The 20,179-nt window shown below is 38.9% G+C and overlaps 1 protein-coding gene across 2 annotated transcripts in view; it reads right to left on the minus strand.

The window, feature by feature from the left end:
• The window catches only part of RNF43 (ring finger protein 43), a 65,949-nt gene extending 46,096 nt beyond the window's left edge, over positions 1-19,853 (minus strand). Inside the window, exons 1-2 of one of the 2 annotated variants that reach the window (XM_061142622.1) lie at positions 19,262-19,852; positions 17,575-18,211 (exon numbers count right to left, since the gene is read on the minus strand). In XM_061142622.1, coding sequence (XP_060998605.1) covers positions 17,575-17,826 — 252 coding nt within the window. In that variant the 5' untranslated portion in view covers positions 17,827-18,211; positions 19,262-19,852. Of the gene's footprint in view, positions 1-17,574 lie in introns of both variants that reach the window. The other variant, XM_061142623.1, reaches the window with a different exon arrangement.
• Between the last annotated feature and the right edge of the window lie 326 nt (positions 19,854-20,179).

The following is a 20,179-nucleotide window of genomic DNA, read 5'->3' on the forward strand; positions in this document are numbered from 1 at the left end:
TAGCATGAAATAATTTAACATTCTGATGTGCAGGAAACTGGAATGTACAGGATCCCTAGAAAGTATTTATATTATTTCCATTAGTTCTCATAGTATTTGTTTCATTCTTTTATCTCTAATTCATAAGCAAAGATAGAAAAAAAAACCTAGCTAATTTGGTATTTATTCTACTTGATGAAAAATTTCCTTTAAAACTCTGGTTCCAAGGTAAAGAATAGAATTGGAAATAAAAAAAAAAAAATCAAAGGATGAGGTATTAAGTTTGCTACCAAGATTGTCAAACTTGGGAATAACAGGTATCCAAAACAGAAATCTCTATTGTTCATTTTAAACACATTTTAAAAAATGGAGGCTAGCAGTTCATTCATTCTTAACACACCATATTGCTTAGGATCTCAAGACTTTGTCCAACAGCCTCAATAAATGTATAAAGATATCAAGAGGTAAAGGTCAAAAAAGGAACTAAGAACATCAAACAAGACCGCTGGAACTGACCCAAAACATCACATGCTGGGCTCTCCTTTTTAATGATAGTAACAGTGATACTGAGTGTTTATCCATGACTTTATTTCAAAGAGCTTCAAACGCTTTGCAGACATCTCTCACTAATCTTTCCTAGGCCTTGAGAAGAAAACAGTTTTCCCCAAGAAGTACCTTCAGAGGAGGAGGACGCTTCCCAAAACCAATAGAAGAGATAACATTTGCCTCTTTCCATCATCCCCCAAACACACTTGCCTCCGGACTCCCACTATGCCACACTGCGATTGAAAGGGATTATCATACCATGCAAGTGTTGAGAGGATAATAATGGTGAGTGAGTTTGTTTCTAAAAGAGTTAGAAGCTACGTGTATTTAATCATAACAGCGACAGGTAAGTAGAAAAGATGAGAAAACCCATAATTACGTTTATCCCATTATTTACCTATTTGTGGGGGAAGTTTCAAATTGGTAAGGTTACAGGATGGAATACAGATTTTCCGTACTGCATAATAATAGTCCCTGAGATGGCTCAATGATGATCTTTACCTGAAAATGATTTCCAGACCACAAACACTTGATAGGTGCTACGTCCGAAACTGCGCACTCTCATTTTGATCTAATACTTCTCAGGTTGGGGACTGGGAGTCGCAGGGACTTGTGGGATAATTTCCAAGCAGGCTATAGAACCTCATCTGCTGAGCTTCAAAGACCTACATGTTGGGACCAGCACAGTGCACGTATAAAGAACTGGGTGAATTTGTTCCCTGATAATCCTGAACTCCTCTTCCAGCCCTTGGAAAATTGCTGCAAAGCTGGGCAGCTGAACCTTCAGCAGTCTGAGCAGCTGTTCCAGGGCAGCAGTCATTAAAACAATACTCTAAAAACTTCAAATATGAAAATGTGAAAGTGATGTGTAATACGGCTCTAGGATCCTCTGACTCTGAGAAGTAAAAACTTAGACAGTAGCTGTTTTACGTTGTGTCAGTGATTATTACCTCACTGACCACGGAAGGAAGGTCATGGGCTTACCCGTGTGCAAAGGTCCAAGGAGGGCACGTGATTCACCACGGCACAAGGAAGGCAGTTATGGAACTTAGGTTCCTACCCTAGAGCCTCCACACACTTAGTCACTCTCTAAGTCACCATGGCTACCTGTTACTGTATTATGGTTAATGTAATCAGCTCTTTGGCCCACAAAGTTGTGAATCTAAAGCTTTGTCTTCTTAGCTACATAAAAAACACAAATGGTCTTGCTTAGTTATTTCGGGATAATGCCAGCTGAATTCAAACAGGTCAACTGAGCCAAAATCAATAACCCTCAAACTTAATATTTCTTACAGTAATTAGGTGAATAAGAAACAGTTCACGTCAAATTACTATGAATAACAGTACCTTATATTTGCAATTTTCAAAGACAATGCTCATATATTATTTCATTTCAAGTAGGCAGGCTATTTATTACTATTATCCCCATTTTACTTATGAGGACACAGATTCAAAAAGGTTAAGCAAGTTTCCTTAAGGTCACAAAGCTAAGAGGGACCAGAGCTGAGACTGAACACAGGATTACTGAGAGCTCTTTTCACTGCAGGATGCTGCCACTCATTTTGGAATGTACTTTATGCCTTATTATCATATTATATCATCATATGTGGATACTGTGCAAAGAGCACCATTTGGTGGGCGTAATTATCTTCAATTACCCGATCGGTGATAGAAATTATGCACTTAGGCCAGAAGGTCTTCAGTTATACATAAAGTTAGAAGATAATGAAGTAACTCTACCCTAAGGGAACCCAAGAAATGCTCTGATAATTCAAAAGGAGAAAAGTCCTCATCAAGGGAGTTCGATTGCTTCCACAACAACTGCCTAACCAGAGAGCATTCAGCTGAAGGCCCACAGGGTAATTTACACATCTGGGAAAAGGAAAAAGCAGCAGGGACAATGGTGACTCCTCACTCCTGGAAATGCTGCCTGGTGTTCTGACTTCAGAGACATGTTCCTGATATCCTTCAGGTAGATCATACTTTCCTTCATGCTTACTAGGTGTATAACTGCACAAGAAAACTTCCAAATAATGAATTACCAAACGATTCATCATTATTAATCAACCCTCACAAAAATCCTGAAAACCAAGTGGACCAGGGAGTTACATCTCCTCCATTTGATAAACAGTGATCACTGAATGCTCTGCAAAGACTACGTTAGAAGTCAATGGGAGAACTAGCACTGGTCTTCCTGAACTGCAACATCTAAGTCCCCACCTGGGGTGTATGCACCCCCTGTTCGGGTGTCAGCTACTGTAGCTTCTGGGTAGAGGTTGGCAACAGGAGAAAATCAGAACTTCTGGCAGCACTTATAAGGCAGGTGCAGTCATAAAGAACTTGACTTTTGATTCCATTGTCTCTGCCAGGACAGGTGGTTTGGTAGAAGTATGGAATCCTGCCAGACAGGCTCCAATTCAAACATCCCTTTAGAAAACAAAACAATAAAAATGGAAACAAAACGCCAAATCCTGCTCCATACCCTGAAGACTGATACTGCCTGAAAAACGGCATTTTCTATAATAGCATTAATTTGGTTCAATCATACACCAACTCAGGAAGAAATGACATGACGAAAATGAAAGGTCTGCTGCAGGTTGGGTGCTTCCCTTATAGTTCAAGTTATTCCTGCATATAAGCTAAAGGGACACACACTTCAGTGAATTTTCTCCATATATGCTTAGTGTTTAAAAAACCTCAAACCAAGTGTGAACCCTATATAACTATGGACTGCAGGTGACAATGATGTGTGGGTTCACCGACTGATGAACGCACCACTCTCCTGGAGGACACTGATAATGGAGGCGGCTCCGCGAGCGTGGGAAGGAGGGGCATACGGTTGATTGCTATGCCTTCCTCTCAGTTTTGCTGTGAACCTAAAACTCCTGGGCCGTGCTGCGCCATGCCATGCTTGGTTGCTCAGTCGTGTCTGACTCTTTGCAACCCCATGAACTGTAGCCCACCAGGCTCTTCTGGAACTGTGGAGTGGGCTGTCATGCCCTTCTCCAGGGGATCTTCCCAACCCAGTGTCTCTGCAGGAACCCAGATCTCCTGCATTGCAGGTGGATTCTTTACTGTCTGAGCCAGCAGAGAAGCCCAAACCTCAAACTCCTAATAAAATAAATAAAGCCTTGGGACCTCCCCGGTGGTCCAGTGGCTGGGACTCCATGCTCCCAATGTGGCAGGTGCCAGAGTTCAATCCCTGGTCATTCACATACTGCAACTCAAGATCCCACGTGCTGCAGCCAAATATGTAAGCATTTAGAAGATAAAGTCTTAAAACAATCAAAAATAAGTAAATGAAATAAAACCCCTCAATTGCAATCTAATATCTGCATAGGAGTAACACAGGCAAGTTAGCACTACTGAGTAGAATAAAAACCTTTGGTAAATCCTGCTTAACCCACCCATTCAGACAGTTTCCTAGTACTATAAACTAGTGTACTTAAAGTTCTGTGAAAATGGTCAGTTGATGAGTCCATCAAAGAGGCTGCATTTCTCTCTTAAAAAAAAAAAAAACTATAGCATGTTAGTTCAGAACAGAGTAAAATATAAAGAATTATTTCTGATGGCAAGGACAGATAACTGACATTTTTAGCAGGTCTGTCTTCAGGGCAAGCCTTTGTGATTGATGATGTGGGCTCCTAACCACAAAGAGGCCACAAGAAGGCCCCCGAGGAAGAATGCTCAGAGATCCCTGTGGGGGCACTGTAGCTGCCACTACTGAAATTGTGAGCATTTTTGGTGTTCCTGGAATTCTATTTCCAACCACTACTTTGTGGTTGCGATGAAGGGATAGAAAGAGATTGGAAATTTTCTAGAGCAATACTCTTTTCTGTTCATATTCACAGAGCCAAGAGTAAAATAACAAGAATGTACTTTACCCAGGGCATAATTCTGCCTAAATCTTCTTGATTCATCACTTTATTTTTCCTAATTCTTGTTTTTGTTGTTGTTAGAAGAAAAGTTAGATAATCTGCAAATGGGTTCCAGAAAAACTGGAAAAAATTTGTGGATTCAAGAGAAGGATATTTAAGAAGGAGCCATAATCTGAGAACAATGCCCTGTGAATGTCCCTAAGCGCAAGAACCAAAATATCAAGTGAATCATTGTTCTTACCCAGAAAATAATTTCTTAAAGTTACAGTCTTAATTTTCCCTAAATGATAAATTCTCCCTAGTCAGGCCCCAGAGATGAGACTATGAAGCTGGTGCTTAACATGGTCGTGCCTTTTTACGCCTGACTCAACCCAACAGTTTAAGTTCCTCCTTCATTTACCTGCCAAGACCTGAGTTCAGGCCCTGGGGTGCTGAGGGTTTCCTTTGTGGGAGAAAATGACATCATCAACACCTCGGAGGCAGTGGGGGAATGCAGGGAATGCGGCTCCCAACACTGGTGATCTCATTAACCGTCCTGGGAGAAGTTAAAAGAGTTGAAGTACTGAAGGTTAAAAAAGAGGGGGTTTTGTTTCGAGTTTATCAATAGATTTTGATGTTCCCTAATATCAGATTTTAAAAGGGTAGGTGGAATAAGGGTACCTTTCCCCTTGCGAAGAACGTCAAGAACCAAACATACAGGAGTTAAGTCCTGACAGAGTTGCTCAGCTCATTTGTATCTGACTGGGGTACCTGACATCCAACCAAGGAAAAACAGAGCCTTGGCTATATTAGGCTCGCTCCCAGTCCTTAAATAAGTATATTCTCTGGGAGACTTGCTAATGTTGCAAGTTTGCATTCAAAATAAACTCTAGGCACTCACATAATCCCCCAGTCTCCTCCAAACTTTCTTTGATGTCCAACAACTAAGGACAAGAATCTTTGATTAGAAAACAATTTCTTTGGTTGGAAGAAAATTCTTTGCAGGGCGTGAACAGCAGGAGAAAGAAAAGATTTTTCTGAAGTGCAAACTAGTTGGAAACCCCCTGGGGAAAGAATCTGATTCCCAGTCTTTGAGAGGAACGGGCCTGCCTGTACAAGCCGCCTCCGCTGCAGGCCTCTGAGAAGGCGCTTTTGTGTCTACTGTAGGGCCCTCAGCAACAGCACGGCAGCCCTTCTCTTTATTTTTGCCAGCGGAAGTTTTCCAACTCTGGGGACACACAATGCGGAAAGTCACTGTTTAATAACAAGGCACAGTTACTAATCAGATGGCCCCACTTCCACTCCTCCCAAATGCCCCCATATGCTCACATACTAACGCTCTAACCCACAGCTCCACACACGGCACCCATCAGCTATCCTGAAATTTTATTTCTAGCCTAACTATTCAGCTTAACTTCTAATAATTCAACTTTACAAATTATTTTAGGGGCAGGTTCATAATCTTCCTTTTACTACAATGGTTCTGGGCTATCTCTGGCTTTTTCAAGCCTTTCCAAAGGTTCGGTCGGATTCACTTAGACATAAGCTCGTCATTGATGTCAGTGTGATTTGGTCACTGGGAGAGCCTTGATGAAGGATTTAGAACAAGGGTCCTCAATCTACTACACATATTTTAAAATATGAAACTCCAAAGAAAAAGTCCTTTCTATGTGTGTTAACTGAATGCAAACACAGTATAGGACCAAAGGACTAAAGTGCAACTGAGTCTAGGGCTTAGTTTGGCTACTAATTTGTTGTGTGACTTTAAGGAATTTGGTCAGATTTTCTTCTGACCAAAAAAATCTGTGACTACCTACCAAATAAATTTTATCTCAAGGGGAAAAAAATAAGCAAATTGCATGTCCTTTTGTTTAATAAGTCTATTTCTGAAATAAGTATAACCTCTAAATGTCTAGAGCTGGAAAGAAACTTAAAGGTTATTTACTTATTCCACCAACCCTAACCCAACAGATGAAAGGTTAAATGACTTGCCTTTACCTTTTAAATGGTCACAAAGCACCTGTGAACTTTTCCTACGTCCAAAGGGAGACAACTAAATTTCAAATAATCTCTGACAGCAATAAAAATATATGATGTATACAATACAGTTTACTAAGTTCACAGTAGGTAACAACCTAGTGTTTTCGTCATAGCATACAGGTAAATTATACTAAAACCAAGAGAATGAGAATAACAGTTAATAATGACTAAAGTCAATGATAATAATAAAAGCCTTGGTATTGAAGGCTTTTTCTAAATTTTCTAAATATAGATGATATTCAAATATTTTTCCTCCAATTAAATAAATTAATTTAAAAAATATTTTTCACCTTCTATATAGTCCTAGTATTTATTTTTTCTTTTATGCAGTTTATGAAGATTTAAAATGAGCCAATGAGATTATCAATTCAAACAGAACTCCCAATGTGTTGAATTCTGTTTAAAGCTAAAATTTTTTATTTAATTTTACTACAATTTAACAGGAACTTCTCATTTTAGAAAGCCAGTTTGCAATTTTAAAAGAAAGCCATTGTGTTTAGTTATTTGGACCTCTAAAGAAAATGCTACTGATGAATATTATACATACAGGCACTATTATAACCTATACTTAACTGATAAAAGTGAAAATTAGAAGGTATGACTGTTTGGGCTGTAACTGTCCTCTAGATTTAAACTACTTGAAGTTGCCTGGGTTAAAATTTTACATTTTTTGTTTATTTTTTCTTCAATCATAGTGGACCTCGAGACAGAATCACCACAGTCATTTGAATGACTGCTAAGAAAATGAAAATTGGCACTATGATGCATTTATGCCTGCACTTCTTGTTTGGCGTTCATCACATACTGCTTTCCACTGTTAAAGCTGTATCTCCTCAGTTGGTCTAGGCAAGGGTGCTGTCCTTTGTATCATTCCCACAGGACCTGGCCCAGAGTATGGAAGTGAAGACCCCACAGCAGAAGACCCCAAGTATAAGACATGGAGAGACTCCAGAGCAGTCCCCACTCTCAATAAGGATCTTGGCCTAGAGTTCATAAAGAGCCTCTGTTGTTCTGAGAACACAGTCCAGGACCAAAGGCCACCTCGTGCAGTGATTCTGTGGCATAACTTACTGTATGCATAGCACCATGTAAAGTAATGCTAAGTTGCAGCAAGGTATTTTTCTGTCTGTTTACTTGTTTTTAAGTATGCCTTCTAGTTGACTAGGGATCAAAGACGAAAGAGACCCTACGGCACTCCATAATATCTTCTTAATGGAATGTTCAGGGAGAAAATCTCTGCCAACATCTGCTTTTTAATCTTCCCACAATGACCCAAAAAAGTTTAAAATACATAAATAAGGTTTGCTAAAAATGCTGGCCAGTAAGATATGGCAGTAGATTGGCAATTGTTTGACTGGCAAAGCACTAATCTGAGTTTATTTCTTCCTCTGTAAAATGAAATGATTGGATTAGGTTTTTTCCTAACTTGAAATCTGATGATTATATTTTACAAATGGGGGCTAGTCCTCTGCCCTCCCACCCAAAATTGTATTTCACCCTAGGTAAGGAAAACTGAATAGGACCTAATTCCAGTAAAAGGCCAATAAAGTCCTTCACAAAATTTAAAAATAATTTGGCCACAAGATTTTTAAAGTTAGATTAGCCAATATGATTCTAAGTAGAAGATATAACAGTGAAAGAACACAAAACTGGAACCATGTGAAAGATTTCTTTTTAAGAATGGATAATTCATAATACTGTAGAAAGCAGGAGAAAAAAGAATGAAAATCTACAATCAATTTTTAGGAAACAGCAAGATTAGTAGGCATAAAACATAAGGTCTTCAGTCTTATCCAAGTTATTCCACAGAAATAACAGCAGCAGTGTTTGTCAATTATCAACTATCATATAGTTAGTTATGCACAACAGTGCCCTTTTGATATATTAACATACACAAAATTGATAGGTAATGATAACTGACTATGCTATTTTAAATTACAGTAATATATGGTTGATTTCCATCAAATAGAGGTGCTCTAGATTTTTAAAAAACAAACAGGGGTCTTGAAGATAGTTATATTGCCATCCTGAAGAAAAAGCACTGCTTCAGATTCAGGATCGTAGTATCTAAATAATCTAATTTCCTCTCTCCAGGAAAAATGTGAGACTTTGTGTTTACAATTTTAAAAACCCTAATTTAAATCACTTTGATTATTTTGATGTTTCTAAATTTGAAATTAAATACAAACTCTAATATATTTAAAAATATCAAAAGAAAATGAACTGTAATGTTTAGAACCCAGATAAAAAGAAGAGTATGTAAAGTAGCTTACCTGTTATTTAAAAACAAACATACAAGAAATAATAAATGTTTTTTAAAGAGATTCAAAGTTTTCCGTTAGAGCAAACTGAAATTGAAGGAGGCCCAAGGCCTCCTACCTTAGGAAAAGCAATGGAGCTTAAAGGATAGAAGACAAACAGATGTGGAAAAGTCACCAAAGTTAGCTGGTTTTACAGCTTCTCTTCTCTGACTTCAGGGACCAAATGGGCACACAGGGCCACAATTGTTCTGCTTATATCAAAACAAAGTAGTAAAATATCTTTTATTCTTATGTGTCTTTGAGTGAAACCACCATGATGAAGGGGTGTAAGGAAATGGCACCCCACTCCAGTATTCTTGCCTGGAAGATCCCACGGACAGGGGGAGCCTGGCGGGCTGTGGTCCATGGGATCGCAGGGAGTCGGACATGACTCCAGGGGCTTAGCACACACGCACACACAGGCATTTCTTGATGCGGTTTCACTTAATATTTGGGGAGCACAATTCCTTAACCACACACAAGCAGTCTTGGTCAGATACCAATTTTTGTATCTAAGGTCATCTTAGGTCAGGCCAACCTTCTTATAACTGCACCGTAATATTGTTGTCTGTCTGACTTCTCCTAATGTATACAAAGATTTTTCAAATTAAGTAAACTCAAGGTAAGTTAGTTTTGAGAATTTGGTTTCATTTCTGAAATAACTGGGATTATTCTAGGATAACAGCTCTTAATCTAGAATCTTTAGATTCTTACATGTGTCTCAGAGATTCTCTCCACTGGGATTTTATACAAAATTGTACGTTAAGTACATTTGGTCAATCACTTTCATCACATTCTCAAAGGGGCCAGTGATCCCCCTCCAAAAAAGAAGATCAAAAACCACTGTGTTAGGGTATCTCAGAATCAGAATTGGGATTCACAAGCCCTAAGGACTAAGAAGGTAAGGTCCTTTGGATGCATGCTATTATCTTATAATCAGGTTTGCCAGCTGGTTCAGTGGTAAAGAATCTGCCTGCTAATGCAGACAACATGGGTTTGATCCCTGGGTCGGGAAGATGCCCTGGAGGAGGAAGTGACAGCCCACTCCGGTATTCTTCTTGCCTGGAAAATTCCATGGACAGAGGATCCTGGTGGGCTGCACTCTAGGGGGGGTCGCAAAGAATCAGACATCACTGGGCACGCCACACATGCACATACCATCTTATAATCACAGATTTAACAGCAGTACCCCGATGCATTTTTCTTGGAAAATGAGAATTTCCTAAAGAGCAGGGATTGGGCTAGTTAAACTATTTTAACTAGTTTAATTAACAGTTAAACTATTGGGCTATTAAAACTAAGTAAGTGCTGTGTAAAGGATATTGATTAAACCAAACAAATTGTTTATAGCCAAATTTACAGTTTGAAAATGACACTCAAGGAGACACTATGCTGTCAGTAATAAGTCAGAGAAGTAACAGAATACAGCATGCTCTATCAAGCCCAAAGCACTCAATAATTGACTTCAAAAAATGTACTTAAAAAATGTGATGAGATAAATAAGTCTGTTTCATCCTAGAGTGATCTCTGACCAATCACAGACACTCAGCACCACCATAATGTTCCTTATATTCGTTCAGTAAATATTTACTGAGTACCTGCTATGTGAAAAGCACTAATGTATACGAAAGCCCTATTCCCCAAAACACAGCTCTGAACTGAAGAGATGAAATCCCTGCTTGCACAGAGCTCACGGCCTCCTGAGGGGAGACAGCATGAAAGTGTGTGCCCCTGCAGCAAGTTTATAAAGAAGAGAAAAGCGGGGACGGAGAAGAGGAGCCCTGGGGAAACAGGAAGAGTCCTCAGAGCAGGAAGGCCCAGGAAGGCCTCGTGAGAAGGTGATTTGACACTTGGGGCTGACATTGGAGGGACTAAGAGAAGAAAGTGCCTGGGATGTAAATGGGACGTGGAAGCGGAAAGGCCCTGAGGTGGGAGCAGGCCCGGTTCAGCTGAAGGACAACAAGGTCACAGCAACTGGAGCAGAGTGAGGGCTGAGGAGGTGAGAGGTGCAGGTGCCGGGCCAGGTCCTGCAGGCCCTCAGCAGCTCATTGTAAAGGCTCTGGCTCCCACTCCAACAATTCTCAACAAAACAATGAATGCAGGTCACAGAGTCAGCTCAGAGGGCTTTTTGAGACGAATATTTGGCACTCTGCTTCACCCATAGCTGAATTGCCAAATTGAGCAACATAGGTCCCAACAGAGGATACTGGGACCATATCCTATATCTCAGCCATTGACAATACTTTAGCTTTTGAGGATTTCCCTGAGAAAAGCACATCCTTGGATAACTTAAAAAGTGGACTACTAAAAAAAAAAAAAAGTGGATTATTCATCTATCTCCTGCAAAATACACAGGGTCCATTTATTTCTGTGTGACTTTGTTCTAAGATAATTAACTTGCTTTCTCTCTCGTTAGGTTCCCTTTTCTATAAAAGGGAGTATCACCCATATTTGGTTTACAAGTATTTGTGAATCATTTTAAGCTCCCTGGAAGAAAAGCACTACAGAAATTTGATGGAACATCATCACACACTTCTCTAACAATAATACCCTGCTATCAATTCTAGTTCCTGACAGAACATTTATAATAGTACACTGCTCATTTATAATATCTTTTCCTCTACTGTACTTAGTAATTTGAAGGGAGTAAGGGATGGGGGGGGAGCACATAAAGTTCCAATAAATACTTCTCAGTGGATAAAATGTAAAGGCTTTTTTAAATAGAAAACAAAACAAAACCTTGAGCCTCACGGATATCTTTAAAACTGTAAAAAAAAGTTAACCATGACTAATTTATAGATAAAGAAAATTACAACACACACACACACACAGTTTACCACAAAAACCAAGGAAATGCCTACCCCTGGAATCAGCTCAAAGGACACTAAATAGCCTGATAGGGGCAATAACCAAGGGCACCACTCATTCATTACCTCCTACAACCAGAGAGATTTATGAATTTGAACGTATAACAATTCTGCTGGATTTCCACATGAAGTGCAGAATGATTATATATACAAATCTGTCTGATGGGTGCTTTTACATAAGTGAGATATCTCCTTAACCTGAAAAATTATCATTAAAACAATCTGTAGCTTTCTTCTCTCTTCTGGGTGCCACGCTTCTAACAACAAAGCCAAGTCAGGCTGGGATGCCAGGGGGCAAGCACCTCAGCCTGCTTGTGCACAGAGGATTTACATCCGATGGTACACTTCTGACTACATGCCAAAGTCAGTTATCAATTAACTGAATTTTCTGCACCCCCACTAACATAAATAACTGAGAGTTGACTGTACTTCAAATAGTTATACTTCTTTTAAAGGCTGGCCTCAAAGCAAAATTACAAAATCTTTGAAATCTCTGCTTCCAAGAAGCTCTGACTTGAGCAATGACAGTTAGATGCATACTACTTCAAAGTTTATTATTTCATGTTCCTATATTAAATAACTTACTGTTATAAAATGAAGAGACAGGTAATAATAATTGTTACACTAAAACAGATATACCAAGTAAATCACATTCTGATTTACAAATATCTTTGTAAATGAAGCACAAATGAAGAGAAAAAGAAGAAATATATATAGTTTGGATTAATTGCAGAGAATAACACTCATCATTTGCATTCTCTTCTATTCTGGAAATAAATTCATCATTTATATAAGGCCTACCCTGGTGTTCATCTGCAGCATTTCAGATGTACGAAATTTTAGAGTGAGCAAAGCAGGATCTCTGGGGTTCAAGCTTCAGCTGTGCCACTTACTTTTAGACTTTGACCAATAGCTCTGAGACTCACTTTGAGCCTCCGTTTCTTTACCTATAATATATGAAAATAAAAGTACTGTATGTCTACTGTATGATATCACTTAGATGTGGAAACAAAAAATACAACAACTAGTGAACACAACAACAACAAAAAAAGCAGACTCACAGAGAACAAACTAGTGCCTCTCCCAGTGGGGGGAGCGAGGAGGAGCGGCAATACATAGGCGAGTAGGAGGTACCAACTACTATGTATAAAAGAAGCTACAAGGATAGATTGTACAACGCAGGGACTATAGCCAATATTTGATCATAACTATAAATGGAGTTATACCTTCAGTAACTGTGAATCACTACATTGTATATTTGTAACTTATATGCTGTCCTGTGTGTGCTCAGTAGTGTCCAACTCTTGAGATCCCATGGACTGTAGCCTGCCAGGCTCCTCTGTTCATGGGATTCTCCAGGTCAGGATACAGGGGTGGGTTGCCATTTCCTTCTCCAGGGGATCTTCCTGACTCAGGACTCGAACCCGGGTCTCCTGCATTGCAGGTAGACTCTTTACCAACTGAGCTACGAGGGAAGCCCTGTAACTTATATAATATTGTACATTAACTCCACTTCATTTAAAAACACAATTAAAAAACATCTGCCCTAATCTTTTAAAAAAGGACTGTATTTCTCTCTTGAAGGTATAATGAAGATTCAGGGAGCTGATACACGTAAAGTGCACGGCCCAGGTTCAGTTATATAGATGCAAATCTAAAGCCTAGAAAGAAAAATAAATAAATAAATAAAGCCAAGAAAGGGAAAAGGCTATTTTGTCACCCAACTACTGAGTGGCAGGGTTGGAGCTAAAAGTCAAGTCCCTTTAGTTACTGTTTAATCACTTTGTCAACTGCAAGTTTGCCATACAGCACTGTCTCTCTGGCTTTGGCCAAAACTTACTAAACTTTGAAGTTTTCTCCTCCTCCCCAAAACGTTCACTTCAGGCCCTGACTACAAATAAAGTGAGAATGCCAAGATAGGATAACTATGAGCTGACTAATAGGTAAGTGAAGGGGCAAGCAGAGACACCGTGCGAGGGGGAATTTGTCCAGGAGGTGCTCCCTGCTGCTGGCCAAACGCTGCCCTGCCACAGCTTCCATAGCAGGTCTGAAGCCCCAGGGCAACACATTCTAATCTTGATCATAACTTTAACCTGGAGTCTAAGAAAATCCAGGACAACCAGCTGAGCAGGAAGAATGTGATGTTTAAAGAATCAGTGACCTCTCCTGCGCTACACTCAGATCCTCTTGGGCTTCTGCTTTGAAGAGAAGGAAAATGAATTTTGGGTTGTCCCTCTAAGTAACGTTTATTAATAAAGAGCAAGAATTGAGAAAGAAAACAGGACTGTAATCATTTTTAGAAGTGGTAGCAACAATATAACTAAGAAATAATACAAACAAATGTTGATAAGAGGTTAACAAACCAGAAAGCTGGATAATGAGACAGTGCATAAGCTACAGCTGATTTTCCCTCTACAGTTGTATAAACCAGGAGGAAAAAAAGAGTATATTTGAAAGAATGGTCAAAACAATAAGAATAATAGTGTAATCGCTACCACTGTCTTTATCACACTGCCAAGTAATTAGTTTCCTTGACATGAATTTTTGTGTGTGTGTATCCCCCACATTCTGTTTTTTCTTTCTGAGATATAATTGATACATAACACTGTATTATTTTTAGGTATATACTGTGAAATGATCACCACAATAAGCTTAGTTAACATCCATCAATACTCATAATTATAAAAAAAATTTTTTTGGACCTGGATTTTTGATGGCTAGTTAGGGAAATACTGAGATAGAAGAGTGGTAGAACGTTATCCTAAACATAAACATTAAATGGGAAACAGATTTAAAAAGTAGCAGGAAATCAGAAAAGAGGGAGAGACAGGATTTTGGCAAATGTAGAGGAAACCTAAGAAGTAGACACTTTAAAGACAATGGCAAACCCTCACAGGGATTTGAAATAATACGGTTGTGCAGAGAAGCGGCTCTTGGGCCAAATAGGAAGGAAAACAATATAATTTGGTCAAGACTAAGATGGGGAGTTTTGAAACGGAGAAGAGACAGTTTGAGAAATGGAAGAAATATGGCCAAAGCAACATTTCCTCTTTTATTTTGACTTTATTATAGTACTTTAAAGAGACTCTAAACATATACTATACAATGGATATAACTCTTGGTAAAGAGAAAACGGAGGAAAAAGAATCAGGGCAAAAATTCACCAAGACCTGGTCTTGTATATATAGTCATCAGATGAAGCTGAGACAAACAACATTATTTTCGGAGAAAGTTCTATGGTCTATTTTATTATTAAAGAGAATAATAATATTTGGGGCACACTGTCACAGGATGTTTCTCTTTGTTTAAGGAAAATCCAAATTGTAATACAAATGAAAATCCAGTTAATTTGGTCCTTATGAAATAGTACATACACTGAAATAACTGAACAAAATGTAAAGACATGTCAGATTTTATGAAACTTCTGGAAATTACAGAAACCACAATAACTCGGTCATTATTATTTTTTTAAATCATTGTCCTCATAACTTCACATTTCCTGATGCATAGCATGCCCAATTTTACAAAGACTTAACTGTATCTTTGAAGATAATCAAGCTTAACAGGCAGCTAGAATAATTCATAGGTAGAAGGACACATAGAATTATCCAAAATTCTGCAATGCCAACAGAGAAAAGTGTCTTTGGATTTGTGACACCAGGGGGACAGATATCCACCAAGAAAGCTAAAGTGCAGCAAAGCACAGCTCTAGGACATTTGAACAGAACTTGAGCTGAGTGGAAGGCCTGGTTAACCATAGTTGAGTAAACCTGCGTTGCAGTTTAATCTGATAAGGAACAAACAGCATGGATTCTAGAAGTGTACACCATGTGTCCCTAACACGCTAGACTTCTTTGAAAGAGTTAATCAAATAGTGGATAAAAAAGAACTGATGCATCTCATTCAAAAGTTTTTTTTTTAAGTCTCTCATAGAGATTATTAAGAAAATTTAGTAATTATTGTGGATTAAAACTTGATTAATAGACAATAAACCAGGACCAATACTGAAAATCTCCAGAGGTTAATACTAAGCTAATATACAAATTTATTACTGACCCTGACATAGAAGAGGCTTGCATGGAGAGAAAAGGTGAAGGAAAGACTGAAAATTGCCAATGACGCAAACTAGCCACTGGAAAGCCTGGAAAGGTCTTGCTAAATAACAATGAAATTCCCTCTTCACAAAGTGAAGAATCAATACTTAAGACAGTGATAGACTCAAAGTTAATAGGTGGAAAAAAAGGATTAAGCAATACCTACCAGCATGAGAAAAAGGTTAAAATAGGAGAAGATATGATAAAGATTGACAAAGTAATAAATCGCAGAGAGAATGCCAGCTAACATCTCTTACATACCTTTTCCTTTATGAATACACAGAAACTTTACGTAGAGATGTATTATAATAGAAGACAAAAAATTTAAAATAAAAGAGGACACTATTTAACGCAGCATATAATTAACCCATTGAACATGCTGCCACAGGACATTAATAAGGCACAAAGCTTTAGTACAGCTTCCAAGGCCTCAGAGCTATCAGAATATGATTCCATACTGAAATTACTTAGGGCAAGAAATTAAAATGGGGTACATACCTCGTGCTTCAAGGTATTGACCAGGCAAAGTCAGGAAGGAAGTTTCCTTTCTAATTGTATTCAAAATGATTTATGGTTTCAACTTTTAAATATTCCTAAGTCTGTCCTAAAAGTTCAAATTAAACAGACTCTTTTCCAAAAATTCTTACACTATTTTTTCCAGATATATTCTTTTTGCCTGTCTATTTTTCTAAATAACAGAGCCCTCCTTTTCACCCAATTCTTCTTCCATTTCACTTATCCCAGCTTCAAAATATTGCCTAAGAAGTGATCATGAAGCGCCACTAAGTGATATACATAAAACTCCGTGTTGGGCAAAGAGAGTTCTGTAATTTGTTAAATTTTCTCATCTTTTTCCTTTGAGTGGACCAAAATTTAAATTAATACAATATTTTGGTTCTGTTCATATCATGCAATAAAAATCTGAGCTTGGATGCTAAGATGAATCATATTTAACAACATTTTCACCTGTGACTGAGAGCTACAGCAAGAAATGTCCTTTGATAAAATGAATTTTAATCAACAAGTAATATAATTTTATAGAATAAGATACTAGAATGCCACATTAAAAAGGCAGAGCCCCCCAGGCTCTACCTTTGCAGGGTGGGGGGCGGGTATGAGCAATTCATCTATGAAATGCTATGGCCTCAGTCAGTTCATAAATTAAGCACATATAAGAGTAGGCTATGAATGAGTTATAGGCAAAATTCACAACCGCAAAGCCTAAGAAACTGTGTCTGAAACACTCTGTGGGTCAATAAAAAACAGATGTTAAATTTAAAATTGTTGAAAATAATAAAGTGTAGACAAGTCCAAAGTGATCAGGAGGCAGGTTTACACCTTGTGTCCATTTTGTAATCCAATCCTCTCCATTTTGGGCTTAGCAATAGGGTGCCACACACGGTATAAAGCCAACCATAGCACTCAAGCTTGACTGGATTTTAAAAGTGACACAGCGATCAAATATGCTCCACAGGCATTCTAGAACCTCAGGGTGCTGCTGACCATCAAAATCAACCTCCTTCGTGCTCACCTCAAATCTAAAACAGGATATAAGTACACTCTTTGGGTTAATTAAATATAAGCCCATATATTTCATCTATTTAAAAAAAAGTGTCCAGAATATATCACTTGCAAAGAAAGGTCTTATTATGTAATGCAGTGCAATACCAGAGTTAAAAATAAGCAGTTGATCTTATAAAATACAGCATTTATGTTTCTTCTCGAGTATAAACTCAGAATTTGCTTTAGAATGTCAATAAGTAACATGTTTAACAAGATGAAACAAATAGAAAGCCACAGAACCCTTCTGTGGAATTCCATTTGGGAGACAAAAGAAGGAAGGTATATTTCAAACAGATGGAAAGTGAAAAAAAATAAAAGTCATCCTTACCTGCATTAATTTTCCTTCTGCTGGAGTTATTTCAGCAACACCAGCAAACACGCCTTCCAAAGTGAGATTCAGTTTTCCTGTGGGGTCCATTTTCAAGGGGATCACTCTGATAATAGCCTTCTGCTCAGCTGATCTTTCAGACTCCACCGCTGCTGCCAGTACCAGTCCTGTGCGTCCAAAGCCTGCCTGCAGGGTAGCCATCAGCAGCCAGGGCCAGAGGGCAGCCAGCTGTAGCTGGTGGCCACCACTCATGCTACCAGCTGCAGCGATGCACTTCGGCCATACATACTGCTTCCACTAGCTAAGACCAAACGCAGGTTCTCAAATCCAGACAAACGGAGGAAAAGAAATTTCTGCTTCAGTTTCAGAAAGCCGAGTCGTAGTTTTGGCCCTTCCTTTCTCTAAAGTATATTCCCAAGGACAGGTGGTATTCCTGCTCAAGCAGGGAAGAAGGTTACTGTCAGCCTACTTCTGCTTCAAGTATGTCATTTTCTCCCATCTTCACTATGATTAGTAAAGATATCGCACTTCTCTTTGGAATTTTCAATGTTGCTTGAGGTTGAATGTCACATCCTGAATTTTTATTATGTCAGATCACCTGGTGCTGGTCTTGCATATGCAACAACTTCTCGAGCCACTAAACCCAATGTTAATGAACAAAACAAGGCAAAGTAAACGACTAAGGCCATGCATCAAAGATGAGAGTGAAAAACTCCAGCTCGGAAAATGAAGAGGTGGCCCTTGGAAGTTACAAAACTTGTCAATGGAAAAAGACTAAAAATCACAGAGCTTTTTTTTTAAGGGGAAGGAGAGGGAACAATATTTCAGACCACACCTTGAGAGATGGCCAAAGATGCTACACATATTCATAAAAGTTTCAGCATTAAACTGTATTTCAGTTTAGTCAAAGTTCCAGGCCCACTGAACCTATAACACTTTTCATGAACTTAAATATACTATGAGTTTTAAATTTTCTACCTAGATTTGCCATTAAGTTAGGTGCTAATTATGTCTTCACATATTCACAGGATAAATCTGAGCATCACAATCTTTTCTAACTTTCATAATTAGAAGAATATTTGAAAAGGTTGGCTTTCCAATTATCTTTTCCATTAGAAATTCATATTTCTATCTTTATTTTCCTTTCTATCTTAGGGATTCCACCTTTTATTCCCCTACTTGAGAATGCCAAGCACTGTGATTTCCCATGAGATGCTTTTGGAAACTACTTTATTATCCAGATCTTATAATCTGTAATTTTCTGGGTTCATAGTAAAACAAAGGACTATTCCTAACACGTTTTCAAATTCCTTGAGGGGGTGGGGAATAAAAGATAGGGGGAGTAAGGAGGTGATTAGCCTACAGGCTCTAAGTAGAATGCCCTGAAAAAGTAAAAATAATCCTGAGTAGAGTAGGTTTGTGCTATTTCTAGGCACACTTGAGAATTTGGGTCTTTGTACAAACAAAATCTTATTCTAAGATTTCAAAATGTGCACCCTTAAGTAAATATAAAAGCACTTCAATCACAAAGCCCACTGTGTTCAGAGGTCAAATTAAAAAATCTTATTAAGTCTTCAGAATAAGTGCTGAAAAGCCAAACAATTGAATATGAACCTGTTATATAGATTCTTTTCTTTCGCTGAGGCAAAGGGAGAAAAAAAAAGAATTTCAAAAGAAATCTGCAAACCTGTTGTGCTGTCGGGCCCACTGGAATCCACGGGGGTGAAACAAATTCAATTATGCTTTTATAGATCCTGCTCAAGAAAAGGTTTCAACTGCTTAACCAAGTACAGTTCATTCTTCCACCTTCTTACTCTGCAACCAAACCAAGTGCCCCACACTGCAGGTAGAAGCCGAGAAATTCCGCAGCCTGAAAAAATAATCCATGCAGGTCAAAGGCAGAAACTTACTCCAAGGTTAGAGCTACTGTCCCCAAGAACTCTAAAAACACTTAGAGAGGATCCAAAACCATTTCTGAAATCTCCTTTCTAACAAAAGTCCTTTTTCTCCCCAAACCGCATATAAAAATGATGAGATCTTGAAAGAGCAAAGAAGCAAAGACACCAGCAACAATTCACTACCAGGAACACAGACAATCCCAAAGGGAGAAGGCAAGGTCTCTGAATCATGGATAGACTTGGAAAGTTCGGAGGGATTCGAGTGCTTCCCTTCCAGAAAGACAATTCTGGATCAACTCCCTAGAGGAGGAAGCCTGTGGTTTGTAATTGGTGTTCTAGCTCGGACTCCCTCCCCTGGGACTGCAATCACGCTCTCTACCTGCTGACACAAAGTGAGGGTGGAGCAGCCAGAGGCAGCCGCCCCGTCCCGCCCCCTCCTCCTGGCTGCCTGGGGCGCGGTGCGCGCACACTTCCCCAGACACGTTCCTGAGCTCGCCCTTCTCTGGCTCCCCACCTCCCTCTATTGTGCCATGGCCAAACTGCACCCAGTCCAGTCCTCAGTACCTTTCTCTGAGTAAGCAAGCTCCCACAGGTAAATCAAGGCCACATGAGCAGATAGGTAAGCAGATTCTGCACCCAGGAGAGAGGGATGGCGGGATGAGGAAATAAAGACCAAAAAAAAAAAAACACAAATGCTGCAAATGTAA

Source organism: Dama dama, chromosome 5 (assembly GCF_033118175.1).
Source record: "Dama dama isolate Ldn47 chromosome 5, ASM3311817v1, whole genome shotgun sequence".
Lineage (NCBI taxonomy): Eukaryota > Metazoa > Chordata > Mammalia > Artiodactyla > Cervidae > Dama > Dama dama.